This window comes from Carassius carassius, chromosome 23, assembly GCF_963082965.1.
Source record: "Carassius carassius chromosome 23, fCarCar2.1, whole genome shotgun sequence".
Classification (NCBI taxonomy): Eukaryota; Metazoa; Chordata; class Actinopteri; order Cypriniformes; family Cyprinidae; genus Carassius; species Carassius carassius.
The window spans coordinates 27,953,060-27,979,353 of NC_081777.1; the positions used below are offsets into that span (position 1 = coordinate 27,953,060).

General features: G+C 35.8%; 1 protein-coding gene across 10 annotated transcripts in view; it reads left to right on the forward strand.

Annotated features, from left to right (window-relative positions):
* frmd4a (FERM domain containing 4A) overlaps positions 1-26,294 on the forward strand; it is a 154,469-nt gene that overhangs the window by 59,940 nt on the left and 68,235 nt on the right. For 2 of the 10 annotated variants that reach the window (XM_059506809.1, XM_059506808.1), the window contains exon 1: positions 12,222-12,625. The exons of 3 other annotated variants lie outside the window; for them this stretch is intronic. In XM_059506809.1, the coding sequence (XP_059362792.1) occupies positions 12,533-12,625 (93 nt within the window). In that variant the 5' untranslated portion in view covers positions 12,222-12,532. Of the gene's footprint in view, positions 1-4,528; positions 4,743-12,221; positions 12,626-24,637; positions 25,029-26,294 lie in introns of those variants that run through there. 5 more of the 10 variants (XM_059506806.1, XM_059506804.1, XM_059506805.1 and 2 more) reach the window with 3 other exon arrangements.

The window sequence follows — 26,294 nt, forward strand, 5'->3', positions numbered from 1 at the left end:
GCCCTTTATTACACACGTAAACACACACATACAGTGCAGGAATTTGTTGACTGATATTACAGGTGAGATTTAATTATGCCAAAACTGCACTGCATAACCCAGAATGCTCAATTCCAGTGATGTTTTTGTGTGTTGGATAACTTCAAATGTTTGTAATGTCAGTTTAGCAACAATATAACTGACAATACCTACAGGATGAACAGTAGTGATGCCTAAGCGGATTGTAGTCTGATGTATGGCTAGGTTAAGAACCACAGAGACGAAAACCACTTTGTGGTCTTGTGACCACATTTAGACTCTTGACTTGATTATTTAAGGGGTTAAGTGCACACACTATAGGTGCACACACTATAGTGCGTAATCCTGTTTACAAGACAAGCAGGGTGAGTGTAAGAGAGGAGGAGCTAAAAGATCTGTAATGCATGGTCTCAAGTTGCTTTTATAAAAAGACAGCAATGTTTATTAAACTGTCCATTATGTATTTAAGTTTTAGTATAATATTGCATTTTTCTATATAAAAGCAGAAATATAGTTTGATAAAATCATAATATTGAAAAAATGTATATTAATATCTTTTAATTATACTATTATTACCTGTTATAACCCTAATACCACTAATGTGATAAATATATAATATTATACAATTTATATATACTATAAATAATAAATAAAGCACAACTGAAAAAAAAGAAAAATGGGCGGAAGTTAAAAAAAAAAGTGAAATTTAAATTAGTTCAAATAAACCTGAAGTATAAATAGTGTTAAAGGAGTCCCTTTAAATATAAATACAAAACCAAAAAGGACTGAGACAGAAGTAATAGAGAAATTAGAAACAGAATCTTCATGAGTTTTAATTTCTTTCTGGCTTTGTTTTGCTTTGTTGAAGTTGATGTCAGTGCAAACACTGAGAACTTTGTTGGCAAAATGTGTAAATTATCTGTGTATGTGCCAGTGTAAATAATGCCCCACCTAACCCAGTGCAGGACAGACACTAAACAGATGGAGAAAAGTAATCAAACAGAGCTGATGTGAAAGCATGGTTTGGCTCTTTTTACTCCTGATGTCAGTAGATGAGCATGTAGTTGTGTGTAAATGTCAGGCTGATAGAGTCCATGATCTTTCTTTGATGAACAATGATTTCTGATTTAATACGGCTTCAAACACACAGGCTGGTAATTGGAGCCATGGCTTAGTGAGTATTGCAGTTGCCAGGGACAATTGCATATACTAAGGTAAGCATTACTATACTATTAAATATACTTTGTGTTATGGATTTGAATAAAAAAGAACCTTAGACTTATATACAGAGGCATAGGTTAATAAAATTCTGTATCTGTAAACAGCAGTACCATAGTAGATTAAGTAAGTGATGTTTATCAATTAAGGAAAGCTGAAAAGAAGCTTTAAGTCAGGACTAAAATGGATCAGCCAAGTCTTTCTCCTCTCGTGTGTGTGTGTGTGTTAAAACCTAGAAGAGCGTGTGAGAGTGGCTCCTGGTCATGTTTGCATGTGCACTGAAGATAAATTTTGTTCCTGAACCATAAATGTGACTGAGTTTCTATGTTCATTTGCTACTGAATGGATGTGGAGAGTCAAAATAAGTTCAGAGTGCTTTGGATATCTGACAGACGGCTGTGCTTTATCAAAAAATGAGCTCTGCTGAGGACGTTGGCTGTGACATTGAACGTAAACAGCAGGAACTTTGAGTCAGTCCCAGTGCAGAGCAAAATAATTCATGTGACAGAGAAGAGGAGTGTCTTCCTGGACTAAAAGTTCACCATGTTCCCATTTATGGTAAGAAAACATTTTAGAGTTATATTACAAAAGTGCACATACCTGATTATGTTTACGATTTACAGAGCCTCTAAAATTATGGCAAGTGCAAAGTGTTTTTATTATTATATATTATCTTACATAAATTTTAATATATTGAAAAGGATCGTTTTGATGAAGCGTTGTGATTTTATGTAAGGAGTGCTTGCCTATGCAAATATACGCAGTGCTTGCCCATGCAAAACGCATCACCACTATGTGGGTATGCCCTGCAGTTTAGGTGTGTATGTTGTTTTAATTGCATGTGTGGTTTAGAAAAAAACATTTATGTAATTGTAGGTACATTACATTTTGAATGCACAGAAATATACTAGAATGTAATCACTTTTGACCTCTGCAGATGAGGTTCCACAGCTGGGTCAAAGGTCATCATCACTCACACTGAATTCGGGTTCAAGGGGTCAACACGATTTTGATGTAATGAGTTGTCATGTTAAGGTGCGTGTGAGTTTGTGAATCTGTCATCTTCTTGGAGGTCAAACTGTAGGTCAGCACTCTTTGCATATCAGTGTTTTGCTTGTATCAGTCCTGTAATCTTATCTGATCATTTGTGCAGTTCAATGATGTTGATGGTGTAAGTGTACACTATCATTCAAAAGTTTGGTGTCAGTCTGTTTATTCTGCTTTTTTTTTGTTTGTTTTTTGTTTTTTTCTCTTCTGCTCAGTAAGGCTGCATTTATTTGATCAAGCATACACTAATAACAGTAAAATTGTGAATTATTATTCAAATTTAAAATAACAGTGTTCTATTTAAATATATTTTTTAAATGTAATTTATTTTTTTTTTATATGGCATACTCGTCTTCAGTGTCACGTTATCTTTCAGAAATCATTCTAAAATGCTGATTTATTGTTGTGCTGCTTATAATTTTTGTGGAAACTAAGACTTTTTTTATTTGAATTATTTAAAATAAAAATGTTTTGCATTAGGTTTTATCTCCTGGCACATTTTGTAATGCTACAAAATGTAAAACTGACTATGTGACTATTGTTTTAAGAAGAGTGACCAGTAGTTTCTATTATATTTAGGTCTACTCATGCCTCTGTGCTGTTAAAATCAGAGTGAATAAGTTTTCATGGTATTCAGACGTGAGAAAATGTGTTTCTATGGTGTTCAGCTGTATAAAAACAAGCTCTTTAAAAATACTAAGACCTCTGATCATTGTGCATTATGCAGTAGATAGTTTAAATTAAATTCTGACAGTGTAAAACTGTATGAATGCATATTTCGTGTTTGATCATTGATTCAGCATATGGCTGCCTCTGCGTTCGCATTTGCACAAGGTGAGCTAGAATAACTCGGCATGTGTGCAAATGCTCACAGGATTAGCCTTGTTTGATTAGCCAACAGCTGTTAGCATCTGTGTGTGTGTGTGTGTGTGTTCTCTGGCTGAAATTTAAACTGTGACTCAAATGGAGTCACATCCTGCTATTCATAATTACACCCCTGTGTGTTTTTCTCTCATCTTTCTGGCTTGCTGCACACACAGTAAAGGAATAGTTCACAAGAAAAATTTGCTGAAAAGTTACTCATCCTCGGGCCATTCAAGATGTAGATGAATTTGTTTCTTCATCAGGACAAAGAGAAATTTAGCATTACATCACTCCTCTGCAGTGAATGGGTGCCGTCAGAATGAGAGTCAACAGCTGATAAAAGTATCACAGTAATCCACAAGTAATCCACACGACTCAAATCCATCAATTAACATCTTGTGAAGTGAAACATTACATGTTTGTAAAAAAAAACAATGCACAGTGTTAACCATCACTTCTGGGCAAAATCCAAAAATGTCCATCCCTTGTTGTCCTCCTTTCACAACAAAATCCACTAATTATATTTGTTCAAAACGGTTTTCGACTGTTTTTACTCGTAAACAGTGCTTGATCTGTGCATATTTCTCTCGTGATTCAGACAATATTACTTTTTTTATATACTGGAGAAACCAACATTTCATATTTTAGCCAGAAGCAATGGTTTGAAGTTAAAAACATCTTAATGGTGGATATGTTTATTACAAACACATTCTGGACTCTCATTCTGACGGCACCCGCTATTGAGAACACTAATCACATTTCATGAGACATAAACAGCAGTATAAGCTCACGATCAGTTACATAAGTTTCCAGACTCGGCCTTGTTTTGTGGCCAGATCATCACAGAGACATTCTTGGCCGTTCGTTAATGGGCAACACAAAGCCGCATTGATCAGAAGGCCTGTGTGAATGAGACGGGCATTAGACACAGACACCCTCACGGGTCCTCCTCATCCTCATGGGTCCCAGTGCACAATGGGGTCTACTGTGGGTCCACTGCCCCCAGGAAGAGGCGGACACACTGTTCCACACACACATAGATGGCTGGTCATCCTCAGTAATAAAGTTTTGTCCCCATGTGAAGTGAGCTGGACAGTCTGTTCTTGTCTCAGTGGAAGAGGAAGTGTATGAGAGACTCAGACGTGTCATGTGGTTGTCATACGATGAAGACTTTCGAGAATTGAGCCAGGTCTTCACGTGGCTGCAAACACATATGCAATTAGAGGTTTTTCTGGGATGTGGAGCTCAATCTAATATTCTCTGGACTGGGACACACCTTTGAGGAGCAAAGCAAAGGGATCGAGACATCTTCTGGATGAGAACACTGATTTAAAAAAAAGTACTGGGAGTTTATCCTAGAATTCTGACATTGCATGGACATGTCGACATTCCTGTTAAGGATGTTCCAATTTTTGCAAAGTGGATGTGCATTTTGGCTATAGTGTGCAAACATCTGATGCAAACAACATTGTTTTCCTCGTATTCGAAGTTTTCATTGGTTTACGTTGAATTTGACTGCATAAGCCATCATGACACTGGCAGCAAGACTTGATGAATTGGAAACGACTCTGGAGCACATGCTAATGGACGTGTTTGTAAGTCAAATTATGTTCTTTTTCTCTTTCTGGCTTTCAAGCATGGGTTTTCACAGCAGTGACATTGAAGAAGCATTTTGGGTTCCCCAAAGAACCTTTATTTTTTCTTAGTGTGAAGAACATTTTAATATTCTGAAGAATTGTTTCCACTAAAAGGTTCCTTGCAAGGGTTCCATGGATGTTAAGTTTCTTTATTGAACCACAGATGCCAATAAATAACCTTTACTTTTAAGAGTGTTAATGTTGTGCCAAAAATACCATTATACAATTTTGCATGTGACACCATGATATTGCTTGAAGCAACTTGGGATACTATTTAAATACCTACTAATCATCATGATCATGATGAAAATGTAAAAAAAATGTAATATTGTGATATATTATTACAATTTAAAATAATTGTTTTTAAATGTATTATACTTTAAATTATCATTTATTTCTTTGATGCAAAGCTGAATTTTTAGGATCATTATCACATGATCCTTTTAGAAATCATTCTAATATCTAGTACTTTTTTAGGATTCTTTGAAGAATAAAAAAAAAAAAAGAAGAAGCTATGTTTTTAAAATATAAATATTTTTTAATAACAATATACAATAATGTAATTTTTTTTTCTTTCTTTTTTTTTTTAAATAAAATCAATACTTTTATTCAGCAAGGATGTGTTAAATTGATAAAAAGTGACAGTAAAGAAAATATATTATTAGAATATATATTATTACAATTTTTTTTGAATACATGCAGTTCTTTTTAACCTTTTATTCATCAAATATATTAGACAGCAGAACTGTTTCCAACACTCATAATAAATCAGAATATTAGAATGGTTTCTAAATGATCATGTGACAGACTGGATGTTACATGTGACACTGAAGACTGGAGTAATGATGCTGAAAATTCAGCTTTGCATCACAGGAATAAATTATTTTTTTTAAGTAAATTCAAATAGAAAACTATTATTTTAAGTTGTAATAATATTTCACAATATTACTGTTTTTTCTGTATTTTTGATCAAATAAATGCAGGCTTGATGAGCAGAAGAAACTTCTTTCAAAAACATTAAAAATAGTAATATTTCCAAACTTTTGGTCTGTACTGTATATATATATATATATATATATATATATATATATATATACATCAAAGTACCATAATATAAACATTTGTTATTGCCACTGTGTAATTCACATTTTTTATACACTCTTAAAAATGAAGATTCTTTATTGGCATCTAAAGGTGCCATGTAAAATTCATGTAACAATGCACAATAGGTTCTTATTGTGGGAAAAATTAATGGTTCTTTAGATTATTAAAAGTACTTCACACTAACATAAACAATAAACATGTTTTGGAACCTGTTGGCAAATACATTTCTTCAAAATATCTTGTTTTGCATTACACAGAAAAAAAAAACTAAGTAATACAGGTTTAGGGTGACATTGGTGAATAAATGATGAATTTTCATTTTGGGTGAACTACCCCTTTAGGGCTTGAGTTGTTTTTATCTGATCTTGGCTTGTGCTCAAATGTGTTTCATCAGTGTCTGTAAGGTGATGAAAATGATGATGCCGATGAAAAAATGTATGCTGAAGTTTCACTGCTGTAAATAATTCAATCATCAAAAAAAAACACACAGGCACGTTAACAACTGCATAGAAACACCCTGGTAAATACCCAGAACCCAGAAAAAAAAACTAGTTGTGTGTGTAAATGAAATATGTCTTTCCTTCTTTCTGTTTAATGACTGTGTGGACTGTGTAGTCACTGAGAGCCTAACAGCATATGTGCTCCTGCTGTCTGTCATCAAGAGCCTGCGCTGCCTTCAGGAAATCTAAGAACAAAGCTCTGATTATTTTTACCCAAACGGTTCATAATCCCTTTATTTTAATCTCCGGACGTAAGATATTTCAACAATGCCTCTGATGTTATTTTTAGAAGAGATTAATTTAGTTCCACAAAAAAGTTTCAGTCCGTCAGCTTAAATGCTGGTTTTGGTGATGCGCGATTCTGTTGTCAGGTCTTTTAGGAACAAAGAATGAAGGTTATTTTTCACAGAGGTGTATGCTGTTCCAAATCAAAATCATTTTATATAAGGATGTGATGTAATTGTACTCTAAAGTAAATAAGAATTTGAGGTAGATGCTCTGAAGTATTTATGTTATGATATACACTCGGTTTAAAATTTTTTTTTTTTTATTAATTAATTTGTTTATTTTTAAGATGCCTCTTACAGTATGCTCACCAAGGCTGCACTTTTTTTTCTTCTTTTTTTTTTTTTTAACCAGAAATACTGCTAAAGTGTGAAATAAAATTACAAATAATTTTAAATAATAGTTTTTATATTTTTATTTAGTTAAAATATTTTTCTCAGAATCCTTTGATGAACAGAAAGTTCAAAAGAACAACATTTATCTAAATTATAAATTTTATAACATTATAAATGTCTTTACCATCATGTTTGATCAATTTGATCAGTCCTTGCTGAATAAAAGTATTAATTTATTTCCAAATAAAAAAAAATCTGGTTTACTATGCAATTACAATTTTTATTACTATGTATTTTTTAAATACCACACTGTGTGTGTGTGTGTGTGTGTGTGTGTGTGTGTGTGTGTGTGTGTGTGTGTTGATGATTCTGTAGTTGTGATGGCAGAGGGCATGGGCAGTAGTCTGTCACTGGTCACCATGGGAACAGTGGGGTGGTGTAAAGGGCAAAGCTGGCCGTGACTCCATTTTATTGTCCCTCTATCTCACACACACACGCACACACATACACACACACACACACAATTGCACAGTGTATATGTGAGTCTCCCAAGAGTAAGTACGGCCAACTAGAGGACAGGGTGAACCCAGTCACTAAAGAATGAGCGATAAACTCTATTGTGTGTGTTTGTTTGGCTTTGGCCTGTGTGTTTGGCAGTGCTGTAGTGTTGTGCTGTATTCAGTGATTTCTATTGTAAACGCACCTCACACACACGGCATTGTTCCAATGTTTCAGCCTGAAGAAACTGCAGGTTCTTTCTTCATGTTTCCAACTCACAAAGCAGTGACAACCAGTATTCAAACGTTGCTCCAGGGACTAAACACTCCGTCCCTCTTGCTGTTGTGTTTTTTTTGGCTTTTATAGAAGAGGTTTTTGGAAGATCCTCATGTGCCTTCGTCATGTTATGTAAGACGTCTTTTAGTTTGTGTACCAGTGAAGGGGGCAACTCCCATGTATTGTCTCGCATTGATTTTTCTGCCACTTTGATATGTAATCAAAGGAATTATATCACACAAAAGAGGATTTTCCATGCTGCCAAACCTTTATGTATTGAAATGGTGAATTTATATTTTGAAATATGAGTGTTGTTGTTTTTTTATCTCACAATTGGAAACTTATTTCCTATAATATAAACTTATTGTGCTGTATCATAAAAGCAACTGTATTTTCTGACATTGTGTGTTTATATCTTGCACTATAACTTTATATACAAAGATTACGGAATAGAGGAGCTCTACCAACTATTATCAAGGCGTTTATCAGACATCACTACACCATAACTTACAACTATATTTCTTGTAGCTACAGTATTTTAAATTTTGAATTTACAAAGTAACTTTTAATATACTTTCAATTTAATTTCAGATACCAGAAACGTTTTATATCTCATAAACGCAATTTTGTTTCCCATAATTGTGCAAACTTTTTTCATTATCTATTTTTTGTAACTTTTACAAGCTTACAATTTTGACATCTTTTTATCTCACACAACTTTTTATATCTCATAAATGCAAATTTCTTTCCTATAATTGTAACAATATTTCTTACACTATGACATTTTATCTAAAGATGGAAATTTATTTCTCACAAATACAACCTTTACATTATACTACATTATTTTATTTTACAGTGGTTGCAAAAAAATTAGCTACATTTAAATATATATATATTTTTTTTTAAGTTAGTCAACTAAATTTGTTTTTTAAAAAGTAGCTAAAATAAATTGATTGCAACCACTTACCTTAAAAAATGTAGTAAATTTTTTTTTTTAGTTATTTTGACTTTATATCTTACAATATTACTTTTTATTGCACAATTGCAACTATATTTTTCATTCTTGCACTTTTACATCTAATAAATAGAAATGTATTGCAACTCTAATTGCAACTTTGTGTTGAACACACACAACTTTTTTTCTTTGAACAATGGAAATTTTCCATAAAAATTTCATCTCATAAAATTGATATCAATGCAGCTTTATTTCCCTAATTGTGTGACTTTATATCTTACACGATGACTTTATATCTAACAAATGTGTTTTTTCCCCTCATAACTACCTTAAACCTTAAAATTGTAACTTTATATCTCACAATATGACTATATTTTCCTTACTGTAAACTTAATCATAATTGAAGCAGAGACGTGAAGTCAAATGATAATGTGAAACTAAATGAAAACTTTGGGTGCTGAAATTGTTTTTACGTAGAGCAGAATACCTTTTACTGAGAACTAAGATTCTCAGGGGGAAAGAATTGCTAGAAATCTTCAAATATGGCTCTTTTGAATATTCTCTTCTGAAAAGGATGAGTATTTCCCAAAACCATCTGCAGCACCTGATAACAGATATGTGCTTTATTTTAATGAGGAAAATTAAAGTGGCTGTTGATAATTTGTAGACTCAATAACCCCAGAAGCGTTATCAATTTGCTCCACTGAAGTGAATTATTCCAACATGGCGAACAAATCATTGCTGTCAGCACCCGTGTTTTCCCTCATTCTTGTTTCCCTCTGCGTTCTCAGCCTCACCCTTTCCCACGATATGTATTTTGAAACCCTTTCCTTCTCCATCCAATTGTCTTCCGTTCATACCAAAGTAGGACTTACACAGGGTTGAGACTGGGTTCTGAGAACAGCGTTGGTGGGGATGTTTTTTTGTGTGTGGGGTTTTGGAGTAATTATGGTAATTTATGAAAACTCGCTCTGGATAACAGCCACACAAACTGCAATGGACCCCATCTAACACACACACACACACACACACAGAGTGCCATGGGCTAAGATTACAGGGTGCAGTGTAAACAGGTTCAGGATGAGCCCCTGCAGTCCTAGAACAGAGGCAGAGCTCCAGAACTCCATTAAAACAGCTCAGCAAGAGTGGAGCAGCCTCCCCCATCACCTCTCTTTTGTGTCACTGAAGGTGCTTCGAGATTTTGTTTGTGTTATTATATTGGATAAATTCATTTAGCCGAACAGTAAGCGTGTGACATGTTCATTTACCATGTTTTGAATGGTGACATGTTGTTCACCTATTTGCTAAAATGGCCTGCTGTGTTGTAGAAAACGCTCGGTAATGTGTATGTGTGTGTATATACTGTATATGTGTGAGTTAGCTTGTACCCTTGGGCGTTTTATCCACTCTTGGGTTGTATTAAGAATGTCACGGTTACACAGGATGTAATAGCTTGGTTTAGTGTGTGAGTGGGGAGGGAACCAACACACATGGTTTGACAAATTTATCAGTTCCCCTGTTCCCTATCTGGGTTTATCACACTGGCATAATTTAGCTATTAAAAAACAGACTGTATTTGAGCAATATAAGGCAAACAGCCATCTAAACCCTCAGTGACTTTGCAGTACGGTAAAAATAGAAACAGTTTTTAATATACCTAATCTGGAGCAGCTACTGAATGAATGATGCTGAGCAGGGATTAGAAGGAACGCTCCTGACTCTCTCTCTTTCTTCCCTTCTCTGTATATATTGGAAAAAAAAGATTAATTTGTATTGGTCTTTTCATGTTCTTGCAGGTAATAAAATAATTCATACTGTACATATAGACTGTATGGAAAGCTTTATGAAGTCTTCTCAGTGCATGTGTAATAAGAATATGAAGAGAAATTTTAATGTTGTTATGTTGTCCAACACAATTGTTGAAGGCTCATCCAAAATAGGCTAAGAAGGTATTTTCCTAATTTTTGCTGTACTATGAAAAAAAGCTTGTTTTTAAACATTTAAAAAAATGTAAAAAAATTAATTAAACAGAAACCAGTATATATAATGGGTATATAATGATACAGGTATATTAGATGAATTAATCATTCAATTAATTTAGGCCTATTTTGTTATTCCAGGAAAAAAAAGCTATGTTCTAAAACTCAAACTATTGAACTATGTTCAATGAAAAAATAAAAGGGAAAAGACTGATGTTTAGGGAAATCTTGTCTTTGTTTTCATTTTATTTAGATTGGTTAAATTATTTGAATATATTAATAATATTTTATTAATAATAAAATAATATTTTAAAGGTATTTTAAAGCAGTAAAACATTACTATCTATCTTTTCGGAACAACGTTTATGAGTGGAGTGTACCCATGATGTCCTAAAGGGATATTTCACCCTAAAATAAATCACTGTCATGATGGTACATTTTCTTTCTTTCTTTCTTTCTTTCTTTCTTTCTTTCTTTCTTTCTTTCTTTCTTTCTTTCTTCTTCTGGACATCATTTCTTCAAACTACCTTTATTTTATTTTTTTTGTTTGTTTCACGGAAGAAAGTAAATCATTCAGGTTTGGAGAAACATGAGTAAGTGATGACAGAATTTACATTTTGGGGTGAATTATCCCTTCAAAATTCCGTTGAAGCATGTAGCTCACTAGAGTTTTGTCTCCCAAGATTGAATCAGATCTATCATAAACACAACAGTACATCACCTCATTCCAGTGTAGTTTCCAGACAAAAAATCTCCATAAAACTCACTAAATACTACACTCTTAAAAATAATGGTTCCAAACGGATGTTTTCTCAGTGATGCCATAGAAGAACCATTCAATGAACAGTTCTTAAAACCATTTATTTTCTTAGTGTAAACATTTTAAAATTGTAAAGAACTGTAGTGCAATGGAAAGTTATGAAGAGTGTAGCCGTCTGCTTGCTTCATTGAGTTCTGAAGAGCAGAGAAGGACGGACAGGCGTTTAGTGCAGTTTTTAACAAGACATCCCTGTTGTCCCTGTTAGGCGATAATGTCCTACACACACATGCAACGATCCCTAGTGTGTAATCTTGTTGGCAGCTTGAGGGTATTTTCCCTTTGTGTGTGTGTGTGTGTGTGTGTGTGTGTGTGTGTGTGTGTAGTCTGTCTGGTGAAAGCAGCCATGGGATTTAGAGCTAATCTGAACAGCAGATGGCAAAACATCAGATATTCTGTTTGAGCAGGAGAATGGATATTTTACAGCACACACACTTTATCATTCATCATAAACATTGACATATACACAGCTTTGCTTTCTATACACATGCATACATTCTTGTGCAGCGTCACGTGACTCACGTGTGTGTATGAGATAATGCTCATATTAATCCAGTGACCTGAATTGAGTTTGACTGGAGGAAGCGAGGCTGACGTATCTGGAGTGCACACGCCATTCCACGGCTACTTCCAGAAACAGAGAGAGAGAGAGAGAGAGAGAGAGAGAGACAACAACCTCCCTCCCTTCTGCTCGTTCTCTCACTCACACACGCTTCTCCTGAGGAAGCTGTATGAAAGCCGACACAGTATGGGCTGAAGACCACAGTGAGGACACTCACCACTGAAAGACACAGGAACAGAAGCAAAACAGACAGAAAGAGTGCAAGAAACACCAACAAAGAAGGTGCGAACACATTCAAAAGCAGAACAAGGAGAGACAGGCTGGAAAATTGGTGGGAGGGAGCCGTGGAGACGGAGCGAGAGAGAGGAACAGCCCGTCTGTCTGTGACGGGACAGCAGACACCGAACGCTCGTGGACCAGACACTCACACTCACACCATGGTGGTCCAGGCGGCCGTAACGCCCAGCAGGACCCGCAGGCTTCTCCTCAAGCTGCCGGTGGGGACGCTGAGGCGAAATAGCGAGGAGAGGGTAAGACGAGAGGCGATCCGTGAGGCTTGTGTGTTTTTGAATGCTGGCTCAAGGTTATCAAGGGCTGTCAATGCTGCACTTGTGTGTTAGTTTGTCTGCAGCTGAGGAGGCAATGGAGATAATTAGCCGTTTATGTGTTGGCATGATGGATGTGCACCTGTGTTAGTGCTTTACTGGGAATCTCAATGAATTGTGTTGTTCTCATGCTTCATATGGATCTTATGAGGGTCACTGTCACGATTATGGCGTTCTGAGGTCTGTGACAGTTCGAATGACAGTGATGTGTAATAGTGTTTGTTCACTGAAGATACTGGTATCAGATAAACATTACCCCAAAACACGCAGCAACCTGCCCAGTCATGTGAATCACGTTAGCAGACAAAATACAGCAAGCTTCACCTCACTGCACTGACTGTTCCATTTACTGGAACTGCCACAGGGTAAAAGTTCTGTCCATACAGTGTGTGTGTGTGTGTGTGTGTGTGTGTGTGTGTGTGTGTGTGTGTGTGTGTGTTTGCTTTCGTTCTGTATAAGGGTATGTGCATCTCTATATATAAGCATATGTGTGGGGGTGGACACTTTGTACAATAAAAAGATGTCATAATTTAATAATCATGGAGATTCAGGTTCTTAAAAATCACAAATGCAAAATAGAATGATGATTTCAAGCCTGATGATTTCATTATATGAATTTGTATAAATACGAAAAATAAAATTTGTATATAAAAATGTATACATATATATGATGATTTATTACAGCCATTATAAAGGCAGGTTTTATCATATTATTAAATTATTTCTTAAATTTGTTATTTATATATATACTAAGTAGGGGTGTAACGGTACGCAAAAATCATGGTTCGGTACGTACCTCGGTTTTAAAGTCATGGTTCGGTTCATTTTCGGTACAGTAAGGGAAAGAAATGCAAACATTAAACTGCAGGTTGTTTATTACTATAAACTTTTTTTTTTTACAATTTGTTTACACTTTTTTAAATACTTTTTAATAAAATATATATAAAATAAAAAAAGAATAAGAACTAAAATACTGCTGCAAAGTTCTCCACTAAATAAAATACTCTCAGTCTCAAACCAATATCATATAATAAAATATAATGACTATGATTAATAATAACTATGATTACAGTGCAGCATTACCAATCCCAGCTTGTAGGCCTGCTCATATTTAAAATATATATATATAACTTTTCCAAAGTGTAAAGTGCAGCATCAACAGTTTCAGTTTTTAGACCTGCTCAGATTTCGTTATTGCGTTGGACCGATCATAATTAAGAGCAAAGGTCTGTTTAAATGCCGACGGGAGCTGCGTCTGAATTACAATCGTTTTTTTCCTAGTTGTAGTGATGTTCACACTCGCGTGATGCCTTTTGAAAACCTTAGGCCGGTGACACACTGGCATATTGCACCTGTCAAACATAGTCTATTTTGCCGTCAATACTGTTGACGGTGTCCTTTATCAGTAGGCTTTATATTTATGCTCAACATGAAGTATAGATATTGTTGTCGTGAAGACAAGATCCAGGTCTGTCGGTGGCCTCCCTCTATGTCATCTACAGCAGCAGCAGCGCGCCAGCGCCGCGTCAGGCACGATTCTGGTGTGTAAAGACACAGAAAACGTGAAGCAGCCGTCACGCAACTGACACGCAGCAGAAACGCCACGCTCACGCCACGCAGCCAGTGTGTCACCGGCCTTAGAATCAGCTGCAGGGCGGGATTTGCGCTGAACGCGGAGACTTCCGCCACTTAATATGTTCGTTTGGAAACATGAAAATGTACCTATGTTCCTCAAACAAAATATTGCATTCAGTCAATCAGTACACACGTGCACCATACCGAAAGCCCTGTACCGAAACAGTCCGGTACGAATACACGTACCGTTACACCCCTAATAATAAGTAATCATTCTTATAAATATTATTGTTATTATTTTGTGATAAGTTATAATGCATATAATTATGTGTCTAATTTTAAATATAAATGTTTATGATTAATAAGAAATTAATATTCTTTATTTAATCTATCTATCTATCTATCTATCTATCTATCTATCTATACATCTATCTATCTATCTATCTATCTATACATCCATTATTATTATATTAAAAAACATACATTTGTTTATTTATCATATATATGTATTTGATTAGAAATGTGTAAAAAAATACAAAACATTTATTCTTAATTATTTTAATACAGTATTTTATATCTCGTTATTTTATCTGTTATATATTGTTTCTATCTATTATATATATTATATTTGGATTAAATATAAGTAAATTATTAAACAGATATAATATATCTGTATATATAATATATATAAATATACATTTATAGGCCACCGTACTTTCTTGACATCAGATCAACATTGGCCATAGAAAATAACTACTACTATAAAACTTCTATATATTTGCAAATGACATAAAAAGAACATGAAATGTTACAAATTTACATATTTTTGCATGATGGTGAAATGGCCTACATTCATGCTTATTTCATATGGCTGTTGTGTGCCAGTTTCATTTGAATCCCGTCGTGCACTAAAATTACAATCAGTGTTTAATATTTCACAATGCCATAGTACACATTATGTCTCTCTCTCTCTCTCCCGTTTTGCACTGAAACAGATGTGTGTAATTATAGCAGTTTGAATTATTGATTAGAGGATTTCCTCATGCACGTTACTTTACTGCATCCCTGCAGAGCCCTCCTCCTCTTCACTGTCATTCTCTCTCTGCGGCCTGAGGCTGTCCCTTCAGCAGCCGGGAGTTTTAGCTGAGAAATTATAGACACTTAGCTCTAACTGCATTGTGGCATGATGCCTACATGCATGTACATGCAGACTGACACGCGAAACTGACTTGAAATACTCAGTCCCTGCAGTTTCCAGCACTGCGAGAGCATGTGAATGTGTTTGTGCATGTAACTTAGATTCACTGTGGTTCTTCATTACCGTGAAAGCAGCTTTATAAAGCCCTATTCCATCCACTGTCAGCAACGCTGAGCTGGCAGGCAGCAAAATCCATCCACTTAACTGATCTAACTCGAATGTCGTTCGCACACGCCGCAAATCTCTGCCGTGACTAATGTGAGATTTTTTGATAGCCAGGCTGCTCTGCATTGAATGCATGTGCAAGAACTTGCCAGGAGAGAATGGATATGGCAGTCGAGACGACTAAAGCTTCTTAGTTTTGGCCCAGACCAGCTGGAAAAGGAACATACTACCATCTGAGATACTACTAAACCTGCTGAGATATGTTAAAAAAGACTGGCAACTTGATCTGAAGTCCTGCTGATAGAAACATGTCACATACTGTACATGTGGGCCAAAAAGTCTGTCTTAGATCTGTGTGCTTTTGCATTTATTTTATTATTTTACTATATAAATGTTTTTATATATACTTTATTTAGCTTAATTAGTTTATCTGCTTTTAAATATGACATTAAACATTTGTATATATTTGTTATAGAAATTTATTGTATAAAATTTGGATTTATAATTTTACATATTTAGATCATTTATATGTAAACACGCGCATATGCATATATATATATGTGTGTGTGTGTGTGTGTGTGTATGTGTGTGTGCAATGTCTGCCAATCATAAACTTCCATCTTACAATTTCTTGCCTTCTCTCGCACTTTCTCTTCCATTTCTCCAGCTGTCTGTCTGCAAGAAGGCATGTTTAATCTATAATATGTCCATATGGGTCATAACTAGGGGACAGATGTCTACTATCCTGTTTAACCATAAATTATGAGCTGTCAGTCAGAGTGCGAACGAGGGAGCGTAATGGTTCATTCAACCAAAATCACTCAGAATGATGAGTTGAACAATATGACTTTGCCAATCACCAAAAAACTGATCACTTTTAGACTAATGAAACATGGTGGAAGTTTGCTCTGATTTTCTTAAGGACTTCTCCTTTAGAACGTGTCTTTAGGCTGTTACTGTATGTGCCTTTAAGTGGCAGCGCTGGTCTTTATAAAGGCCTGTAGTGTGGTGTGAGTCTGTCTCACTGGGTTGTGTTGATTGGCTCTTTTGAAACACGGTTGTAATTTAGGGATTTCCTGTGAGGATGGCAGATGAGGTTTTGGGGGACGGCAGTGGTTGATAAGGCATAACCATTGCTATTAGCAGACAAAGTGATTTAATCAAAGGAACAAGGGCTTCATTCTCCTTCTCTGATTACTAAGCTTCTCAACCCCCCTCTTTCCCCTCATTGTTTATTTCCTTCCCCTTGTCTTTTGTGTTTGTGCTCTGCCATCTCTCATTTTCATCTGTTTGAGTGATTTTGACTCACAGCTCCCACAGACAGCAGACATACACCACAGGATAATCACAGAGCCAGAGAGGCTTTGTCAGAGAGGACCAGTTGTTTTGGGAGACTCTCATGAAGACATATCTGTCTGTTTTTAATGCAATTTAAGTTGAAATGACTTGTACAGGCAAGTTGATCATACTTAAACATTTAAGGCAATAAGGACATATTTTTACAGTGCAAGCATGCAGAACATATATATTTTGAATGAGAAAATTTATCCTATTTGCATTGTAAAAAGTTAGAATGTTTAGGTCAGGTAAGATCATTTAAATATTTTAACATATCATTTATTCCTGTGATGTAAAGCTGAATTTTCAGCATCATTACTTCAGTCTTCAGTGTCACATGATCCTTCAGAAATCATTCTAATATGCTGATTTGGTGCTTAAGAAACATTATAATTATTATTATTATCAGTTATTATATTCAATATCATATTATTATCCATGTTGAAAAGAGTTGTAGTGCTTCATATATTTTTGGAAATCATGATTCATTTTTCAGTTTTTTGATTAATACAAAGTCCAAAAAGAGCATTTATTTAAGACAGAAATGTTTTGTAAAATTATTTAAATAAATAAATAAATAGATAAAAAATGAATACAAATATTTTGAACAGTAAATATAATTCTAATTCATTAGGTAAAATAATTATAATTAAAAATAAATAATTAAATTATTAAAATATATACTATAAAATATTTTAACATATAATTATAAAATATGTTGCTTGAATGCAGTTCATGCTGTTTTTTATGCATTATTTTATTAAGAATTAATGGAAGGAAATGCATTTAATTGTCACGGAAATAATGTTATAGTGTGCCTTCTTTTCACTTGGTTTCAGGGTGAAATATGACATGGACATGTTCTTGATCTTGGTTTCATGGGTTTCACCCTTATACAACTCAGTGTTTTATGATTAGACTCCTAATAACTTGTGCATAACTTGAGTTGAGTGTATGTGTGTTTGTGTATGAGATGTTTCTTCACTGAAGGTTAATGTAATCATGTAGCTGGAGGGCTTTCCATAAGAGTAAAATCTTTATGCTTGCTGGTCATTTGTGACAGACAAATATGTTCTGCTTCATTAGATTGAGACAATGAAAGAAGCGCTGTTCTTTTTGTCTCTTTTGCGCTCCACTCATCCCTTTTTTCTTCACTCCTCCTCCATCTGCCCTACTCTTTTACTTACCCACGTATTTCTGTCATTCATTTACCAATTCATGCTCTTCTGTTCTATTTCCTGTCCTTTCAACTTCCCACTTCCTTCTCCTCCTCCTCCTTGTTTCCTCTTTTTGAGGTCAAATTACAAATTTATCTCAGCATGTTCCTCTGCTTTAATATGGTGTGACCACTTGCAGAGTTTTCGAATCCAGATTTTCAATCCAAGGCTCTCAGCGAAACAACAGTAGCAGTTTGGCTGTGGAAAACAGTTCCTTTATACCTTGATGTTTAGGGGGCCGCCGGGGTTCTCCTTGGAGATGCTTTGTTGCATTGGGTGGAATCGCTGCTGTGTGTGTCTTTTAATTGGGTCTTGTTTTGTGTGCTCCGTAGAGTTTGTCTCTGGGCAGTGTGCTAACTCTCGGCTAAAGCAGAGTGCTAATTGAGGCTTGTTAAATTTAACCGTTCTGTTGCCTCCCATTAGGAAGCAGGTCAGGCATGATGCAGACAAAATGTGGATTATTATGCAAGTGTGTGCTTGAGCTTGTGCAACATCAGCCGTCCTTTAAAATGCTACCAAATCCAAAGTAACACATTTACAGTTGCTAATGCATTGTGCCGTGTCTGTAATCAAAAATGTGTTGAAATATGTGCGTGTTTGTCTTTATCTAATTTATATTATCTTTATTCATTAAGGCAAGACTTTATGCATGTACTCAAATGCATTTGCTGCTGGCTTTGACAAGCATTTCCATCTGATATAATGGCACATTTGAAGGAAACCATCACTCTATGAGTACTGAGATTTGTTCCCTGCTGGGAAAAATACAACCTTGAACCAGCCTAAGATGGTTTACTGTTATTTACTTGACAGTCTATGGGACAGTCTCAAGCCTCCAGGTTTTCATCCAAAATATCTTAAATTGTGTTCTGAAGACAAACTGAGCTTTTATGGGTTTGGAACAAGATGGGGGCAAGTGATTAATGACAAAATTTTCATTTTGGGGTGGAGTAACCCTTTAAAGAATGCCCGGTGACCAAACAGTTTCTGGTCCATAATATACTTTCATAATATTTTGGGGGGTTTGGACACCAACATTCTTAAAAATATCTTCTTTTATGTTCCACATAAGAAAGTAAGTCAAGGGTTTGTAATGACATGAGGGGGAGTAAATGATGACAGACTTTTCATTTTTGGGTAGACTTTCCCTTTTAATGTCATGATGCAATGGAAATAGCGAAAGATCTTTCTAACTGTAGGGTGGGCACTTGGTTCAGTCCATCAGTTGAATGGAAGTGGATCTGAATATGATCTCACAGTGGATTCTGGGAAAGGGGTTTGGTTTTCTCAGCAAGATTACCAACATAAAGCAAGAATGTATTTTAAGAACGTACAGCATGCAAACAGTGCATCCTCATACTTGCATAGAGTACATTTGTGGCCTTAGACATAGCAGAGTTGATGATTTCTTCCAATTTAATGTCAAAATATTTTTTACTAATGACATCTAGATGATAAATTGATCATTTAGAGCTTTGTCACATCATCATGTACTAGCTTCTCCACTTGGGCCCTCAAGAAATATCAACACATGCACGCACACCAAGCTGCCGCTATCACTTTTATGGTTTTTTAGACATCCCCTCAAGCTCAAATTGATCTTTGGAAAGAAAAAAAACATCCCATAGCACACACACTAATGCACACAAGTGCATATACCCCTCACAAACTTCAGCATGTGAATGCTGCAATATCAGCTGCCCTGAAGGAGCCTGAGAAATAGAATTGAATTCCCCCTCACACACAAACACACACACACACACACACACACATTTCTTCATATCGGTGGAAGATATGAAGTGTGTTCTGACTACTTTGAATATTAGATTGGAATGCAGCCTAGTCATAAACACACACACACACACACACACTATATCATGCATGTCTGAGAACATAAAGCTTTTTAAATGAGTTCAACCTCTATGTGAACTTGACGTCTACTGGTTTCAATTAAGCCTCATGTTCTGCTCACAGAAACACCCGTGCATGATCCCAAGGTCAGCTGGGGTCACATTCATCCCCCAAAACAGGATGCATCAGCCCCCAAAATGTCCCGAATGTCTCGTAGACATGAACAAGTACAGAGCTTTATGCTAAAAATAAGAGTAGAGAATGGATCATTTCACATGTGCAGGAACTGGCCTGTCATAGAGCATTACACACACATTTTGACTCATCTTTCTCTCTCAATAGTCTATTCATGCCATTCTGGGGGTGTGTGATGGTGCGCCTGGGTGTTTAGGGAGGAAATGTATGTGCTTTCTGCTGGTGGCCTTGGACTGGAGTTACACCAGGCTTAATTCCACCGGCTCAGTGTGTGTGCGGCCGCCTCCTCTTTGCCCTTGTGGGTTTGCACTGTTATATTATAATCCTCATAAATATTTATGCTCACAGAAAGATTCAGGAGCAAACACTTATTAGCCTATATGCAGAATGAAGTAGGTCACGCTCTCACATACATTTGCACGTGAACATAAACTTCAAACAGGTCTGGTGCACTGGAACAGCAAGTCTTGCTCCCCCTCTCTCTCTCTTTCACGAATCAATTTCTCTTTTTTGCTTCTGTCACATGGTACTGAAGATGCCAAAGGTTATTTTGTGTGTTTGGGTAAGAAAGAGCAGGAGAGGGAGAATTTGGGAATGATATAGAGATGTATTGTTGCATGCTTTCGATTAGCACAAAAATTTCAACCTCTCAGTTTGAGGAAAACATGAGGAAAAAATGTTTTCAGTAATGCTATAAAATTATATGACACTCATTTCAGAGCTCTATGTATCACGATTCCCTTCACATTTATTGTGACCTACATTTCCTTAGGGTTTCTTTTACATCTAAATAGACAGATAGTGTTTGTGTGAAAGGTACATGGTCTACAACTGTCTTTTGTGTGTCTAAAGGCTTGTGCACACCAAGATGATTGATTATCGCAGAAGTTTAATGCCTTGTGACTAAACATAGGGTGCCAATGTGAGTGTGCACACCGACGTGCAAAATGGCAGATGCAAAAGCATCATTGAGAAAAAAAAAAAGCCTAGTGTTAATTTTTTTGTGTTTGACGCACCGCGTTAAAAACTGGCTGACCAATGAGATTGACGCTTTTGTTCATGTGCCTGGAGCTGCTGAAGTTAGTGTAAAACACGTCTTGGTGGCACTCAAGCATAAAACGGTCTTGCAGAGCACACATTGATACTTAACGACGAAGAGGAAGTAAGTAGACGATGAAGATGCATCGAGGAAAGATGAATGTAGAGCTGCTGGTCTCATTGGTGTCTGAACGTGATGGAGAGGAACTGCAGATCAAATAGGATTCAATGTGTACATAACGTCAATGAGATGTGTTGAAAAATGTCTCGAAAACGCTGGCGATAAGCATGTGCGATAATCATCCTGGTGTGCATAAGGCTTAAGTGTGTGTAAAATCACTGAATTCCACAGCATTTCCCAGGGTCCCACAAAACAGACCACTTACACACACAAGTTTGAGAACTACCTCCATTTCTAAATATTTGATCCTGTTCCTGCACACAACAGCTCCTGACACACATTCACACATTTAAATGATGACATTCTCACCCCTCAGGAAGCAGCAGCCATTGACTCAGAAATTCAAAAGAATCAGGGAACGCAAATTCTGAACATTCCAATAGAAACACAGCAGGAGAAACAGGATGCTGCATATTTCACAATTTAAGACATCATGCTGCTTTATTGTTGGACAACTTGTTTTCTGTTGTTGTGTCCTCATTTCCTTCAGAGAAAAATCACAGGAATTCCATGCACAACTATTGCAATATCACTTTAATAATTTTTATTTTATTTTATTTCATGTTGGGAACATTCACATCCTAGCATCGTGCAACTTTTGTTTATGCAAGCTCTACTTGTTTTCTCATTTTCAAAAAACTTGGTATGGCATTTTTAAGCAACATTTCCCAGGATACCCACACGGATTTTACATCATTTGAGACAAACCCATGATTTTTGTGGTTCACATGTGCTTTTCAAGTTCGACATGAGATAATTTCAGACCTCAGATGCAATCACTTCCATTAATCAAAACCCCATAAATTAAATGCATCTTAATGTGAAATTCATGTTTTTTTCAAAAAGGATCTGTTTTTCACATTGAACAGAATTCAAGGAAAAGCATCTGCATTTTGTAACAGATCGTTAAACATTCAGTTGAAGCTATTGAGACGGTTCTCAGGAATTCTGTTTCTCTCTCTCCCGCGTGCACCTCCTTGAATACTTTCACATTTATGCCTTACAATAGTACTACCACACTCCACATCGGGTTTATTGTGCACAAATCAATATGCATTGAACCACATAAAGGCAGGACAGTAGCGTCAATGAGTTATTGTAGCTGTCCTGGTTCTATAGTTCAACCGGCCTGTATTTGGCCTTCAGTACCACAGCAGCATGAACACAAATAGAAACACATGTGCTTCGGTGCTCATTCATTAGACTTCAGCTGTCACTGACTGTGACTGAATGAGGTTTGGTGTCACACAGTGTCATTACACTCTCTGTAATCATATGATTGGACTATTGTAAAATCCAACAATGTTTCTCTGCCTGCACCATAGAAATGTGTTAGTTAATCTTTGTGTAGCTTTCAGAATGCAACAGAGTAACAGTTAATAATGTAAAAGCAATAAATTAATATGGAATTTATTTGAAAAAAAAAAGTATGAAGTTTAAAATTTATTAATTACATTGGTGGCTAATATCAAGTCAGGTTTTTTTTTTTTTTACTGCATTCATTTTTTTAATACCTGCATGGCATTTTAACTGAACCTATGGCCACCATCATAAATCTTTTATTGATCATGGTAAATCCAATATTGATGTGTGCAAGTTTGATCATATGCTATGCCAGCATCATTATGAAAATCCTATAGATCACTCCCAAGACAGGAAGCATTTTTAATCAAGATCAGATGCTGTTCAACTTTGCCTACTATTGACCAAGGCTTTCTGTTGAATTGCAAAAAGAAAAATGTGCTGTGTTCAAATAAGAGCCACTGTAAATCACAGTATCTGCTGTTTAGGCTGAGTGCATGAGTTAGGAATAATTAAAAGAAGGATTTTTTTTACTTGTTTACATATCTAATAAGGCATTTAAACAAAATACTTAAATAGTAAACAATTTGTTATAATTTGTTAATTTGTTATATTACCATAAATACAGCAGTGAAAGTATGTACGATTGACATCCCTACTAGTAAAAAATGTGCTCATAAGAGCCCAAGACAGTGAAAGTTGGTCAGCCAAGTCCACACTGACTGGCTGACCAACACTAACAAGCTTAATCCTGACCCCATAACCTTTAAGTCCAGTTTATCCACTAACAAACTAGCTTAGACCAGCAAATGACTATAAATAACAAGCTTCAAGCAGCTAGAAACCACATAAGATTAGCCACCATTTATTCAAGCTGAATTTCCCAGTTGAAAGTGTGCTTTGTTTTATTAGCTTCATGTTTAACACCATCAACTATTGCTGAGCATCAAAAAAATCCTTTATTATATAGCCTATGTAAATCTTATTTATGTATTTATTCATTTATTTCACTAATACTGTTGCTCATACTCAAGGCTAGTGATCTGAAATATATAAAAAAAATAGAATTTTTAAAAAATGTGTATTATTTATTTATCACTATTACTATTGCCAATATAGAGTTAGTGATTTGAAGAAACTCCTGTCTAGTACTTTCAGACATGCATGAAGTGTTTAATTAATTTAATTAAAATAACATTTATGTATTTAAAAAACAATTGTTAAAACTAAATCTATAGTATTACTGTATATATATATATATATATATATATATATATATATATATATATATATATATATATATATATATATATATATAATGTTAATTCATTTTATACTGTTAGGGGTAAGTGATTTGAACAAAGCTCTTAAGAGTACTTTTTTACGGGATGTTGGAGGGGTTTTTGCAGATAAATGTTTTTTTTCATGTAGTCTGTAATTTAGGGGCTGGATCTGGATTGGGTGCTTGGTGCCCTGAGAACGTTGACACAAATGGCATGTCCCACTCCAAATCTCTGGAATCTGGACATCATTCCAAACTGTTTATGAAAAAATAAGTTTTGAACTCCCATAAGTAGCGCTGTCTGCTGCTGTACCACACTGGGAAAGCTGAGACACACATATCAAGTATCTCATCAGTTGTCTGGGGCCAATGAACCCGAGCAGGATCTGTCCTGCGGGGAGGGACAACTGTCCTTCACTCTGCCCTAGATGGGCGTCTCAGAGCATCATGCAAGCTTAAAACCCCTCGATGCCCTGCTCTGGGACTGTTGCTTTAAAACAAACAAGAGGGAGAGAGAAGGAGGGAGAAAATGACAGAGAGGGACCAATAGTTCTCTATTTGTGGGAATGTTTGTGTTGGGCGAACCAAGAGCTGTTATTCTGGGAATTTGTCCTGCAGTGGAGCGAGAGAGACCAGTGAGAAGACGAGATCTGAGTCACACAGAAGTCACAGTCTCAGTCTCCCATGGGTCATTTCTGAGGATTAAAGGAAGAAGCGATGAGAAAATGAAAGAGGAGATCGCAGAAAGGAGAGCAGCATTACCTGGGGACGTTTTCTCCCACTCACACCTGTGCTGAGAAGGGATTATTGAAACACACACCTGTGTACCTGTGTGCTTGTCAGTCATGGAGGCCATGCTTCTGAGTCTGGGAGAGAGTATGTGCATGAGGCACAGTGCATTGTGGGATGTGACCTCGGCCACCCTCAGAAGATTGAGGCACACACATATCAGAGCTCCTGACATCCTGGTCCGAGCCGTCTACCAGGTATGAACAGGATTGGTCACTTTTGAGTAATTTTCTACAATCCATAGATGACCACCTCCTCAAAAATGATAAAAATATCTATCTATCTATCTATCTATCTATCTATCTATCTATCTATCTATCTATCTATCTATCTATCTATCTATCTATCTATATATATAACAGATAAAATAATGAGATTTTTTTTGTTTGTTTGTTTTTTATAAAACATATATGCAATTTCACTATTACGGTATTTTTGCTCATACTTGAATACTTTTACATGTTGTCTCACATTGACTGTTTCTACAAACATGAATGATACCTTAAATCTGAATTATAATTTTTTTAAAATAAATTCATATTTAGTAGCTATGTTTTTTAATACTGAATATTTTATATTTTTCTATAATATGCATATTAATCATATATATATAAACTGTAGTTTGAAATATAAAATAAATCATTTATATTCTAAATAAAATATCATTTTTAATTTAATGTTTTTAATTTAGATTTGTACATATTATCAAGATATTTTGTTGCTTAAAACTATAGCTTAGGGTTATTGATTTCAATAAACTCCTAATCCAAAGTACTTTAACATGTACAGTATTTCGTCTCATGCTGGTTATTTGTACAAGCATGAATAATACCTTAAATCTGACTTATAATTTAAAATTACACAATAAATGGGTAGTCTTACAATGTTAGCCATCTAATTAGTTTTCTTCTAAACTTGTCATAACTGTTTAATGTCAGTTACAAAAATGTAGACTGGTCCAATTTGAATCAGAATAGAGAGACAGAACTGCATAGCAACACCCAGCATTACTGCGGTGAGTTTTGCATGGACAGGTGCCACTCACATTTCACCCAAAAAAAATTTAAAACTCCAGTGGTTGTTTTGTCGTCCTTTTGAGTTCATGCCATTATCACGTTGTGTTGTGAGCTATAAAGTGTATTCGTGTTGCTATGGTGGTTTCTAAGGGCTTGAGTCACACACTGTCTCACGGTCATGAAAACAGCTCTCCACAGGAGTCTACTCTTCCATCTATCTGTATGTGTGTGTGTGTGTGTGTGTGTGTGTGTGTGTGTGTGTGTGTGTGTGTGTGTGTGTGTGTGTGTGTGTGTGTGTGTGTGAGAGAGAGAGAGAGAGAGAGAGAGAGAGAGAGATCAGTATTCAGGTTGTGTATCCTACCTTCCTACTGTGTGAACAGAACACAGCAGAGCGAATCTCAGAGTTTCCATCTCGCTGTGACATACCTGAAGAAATGACAGCAAAGT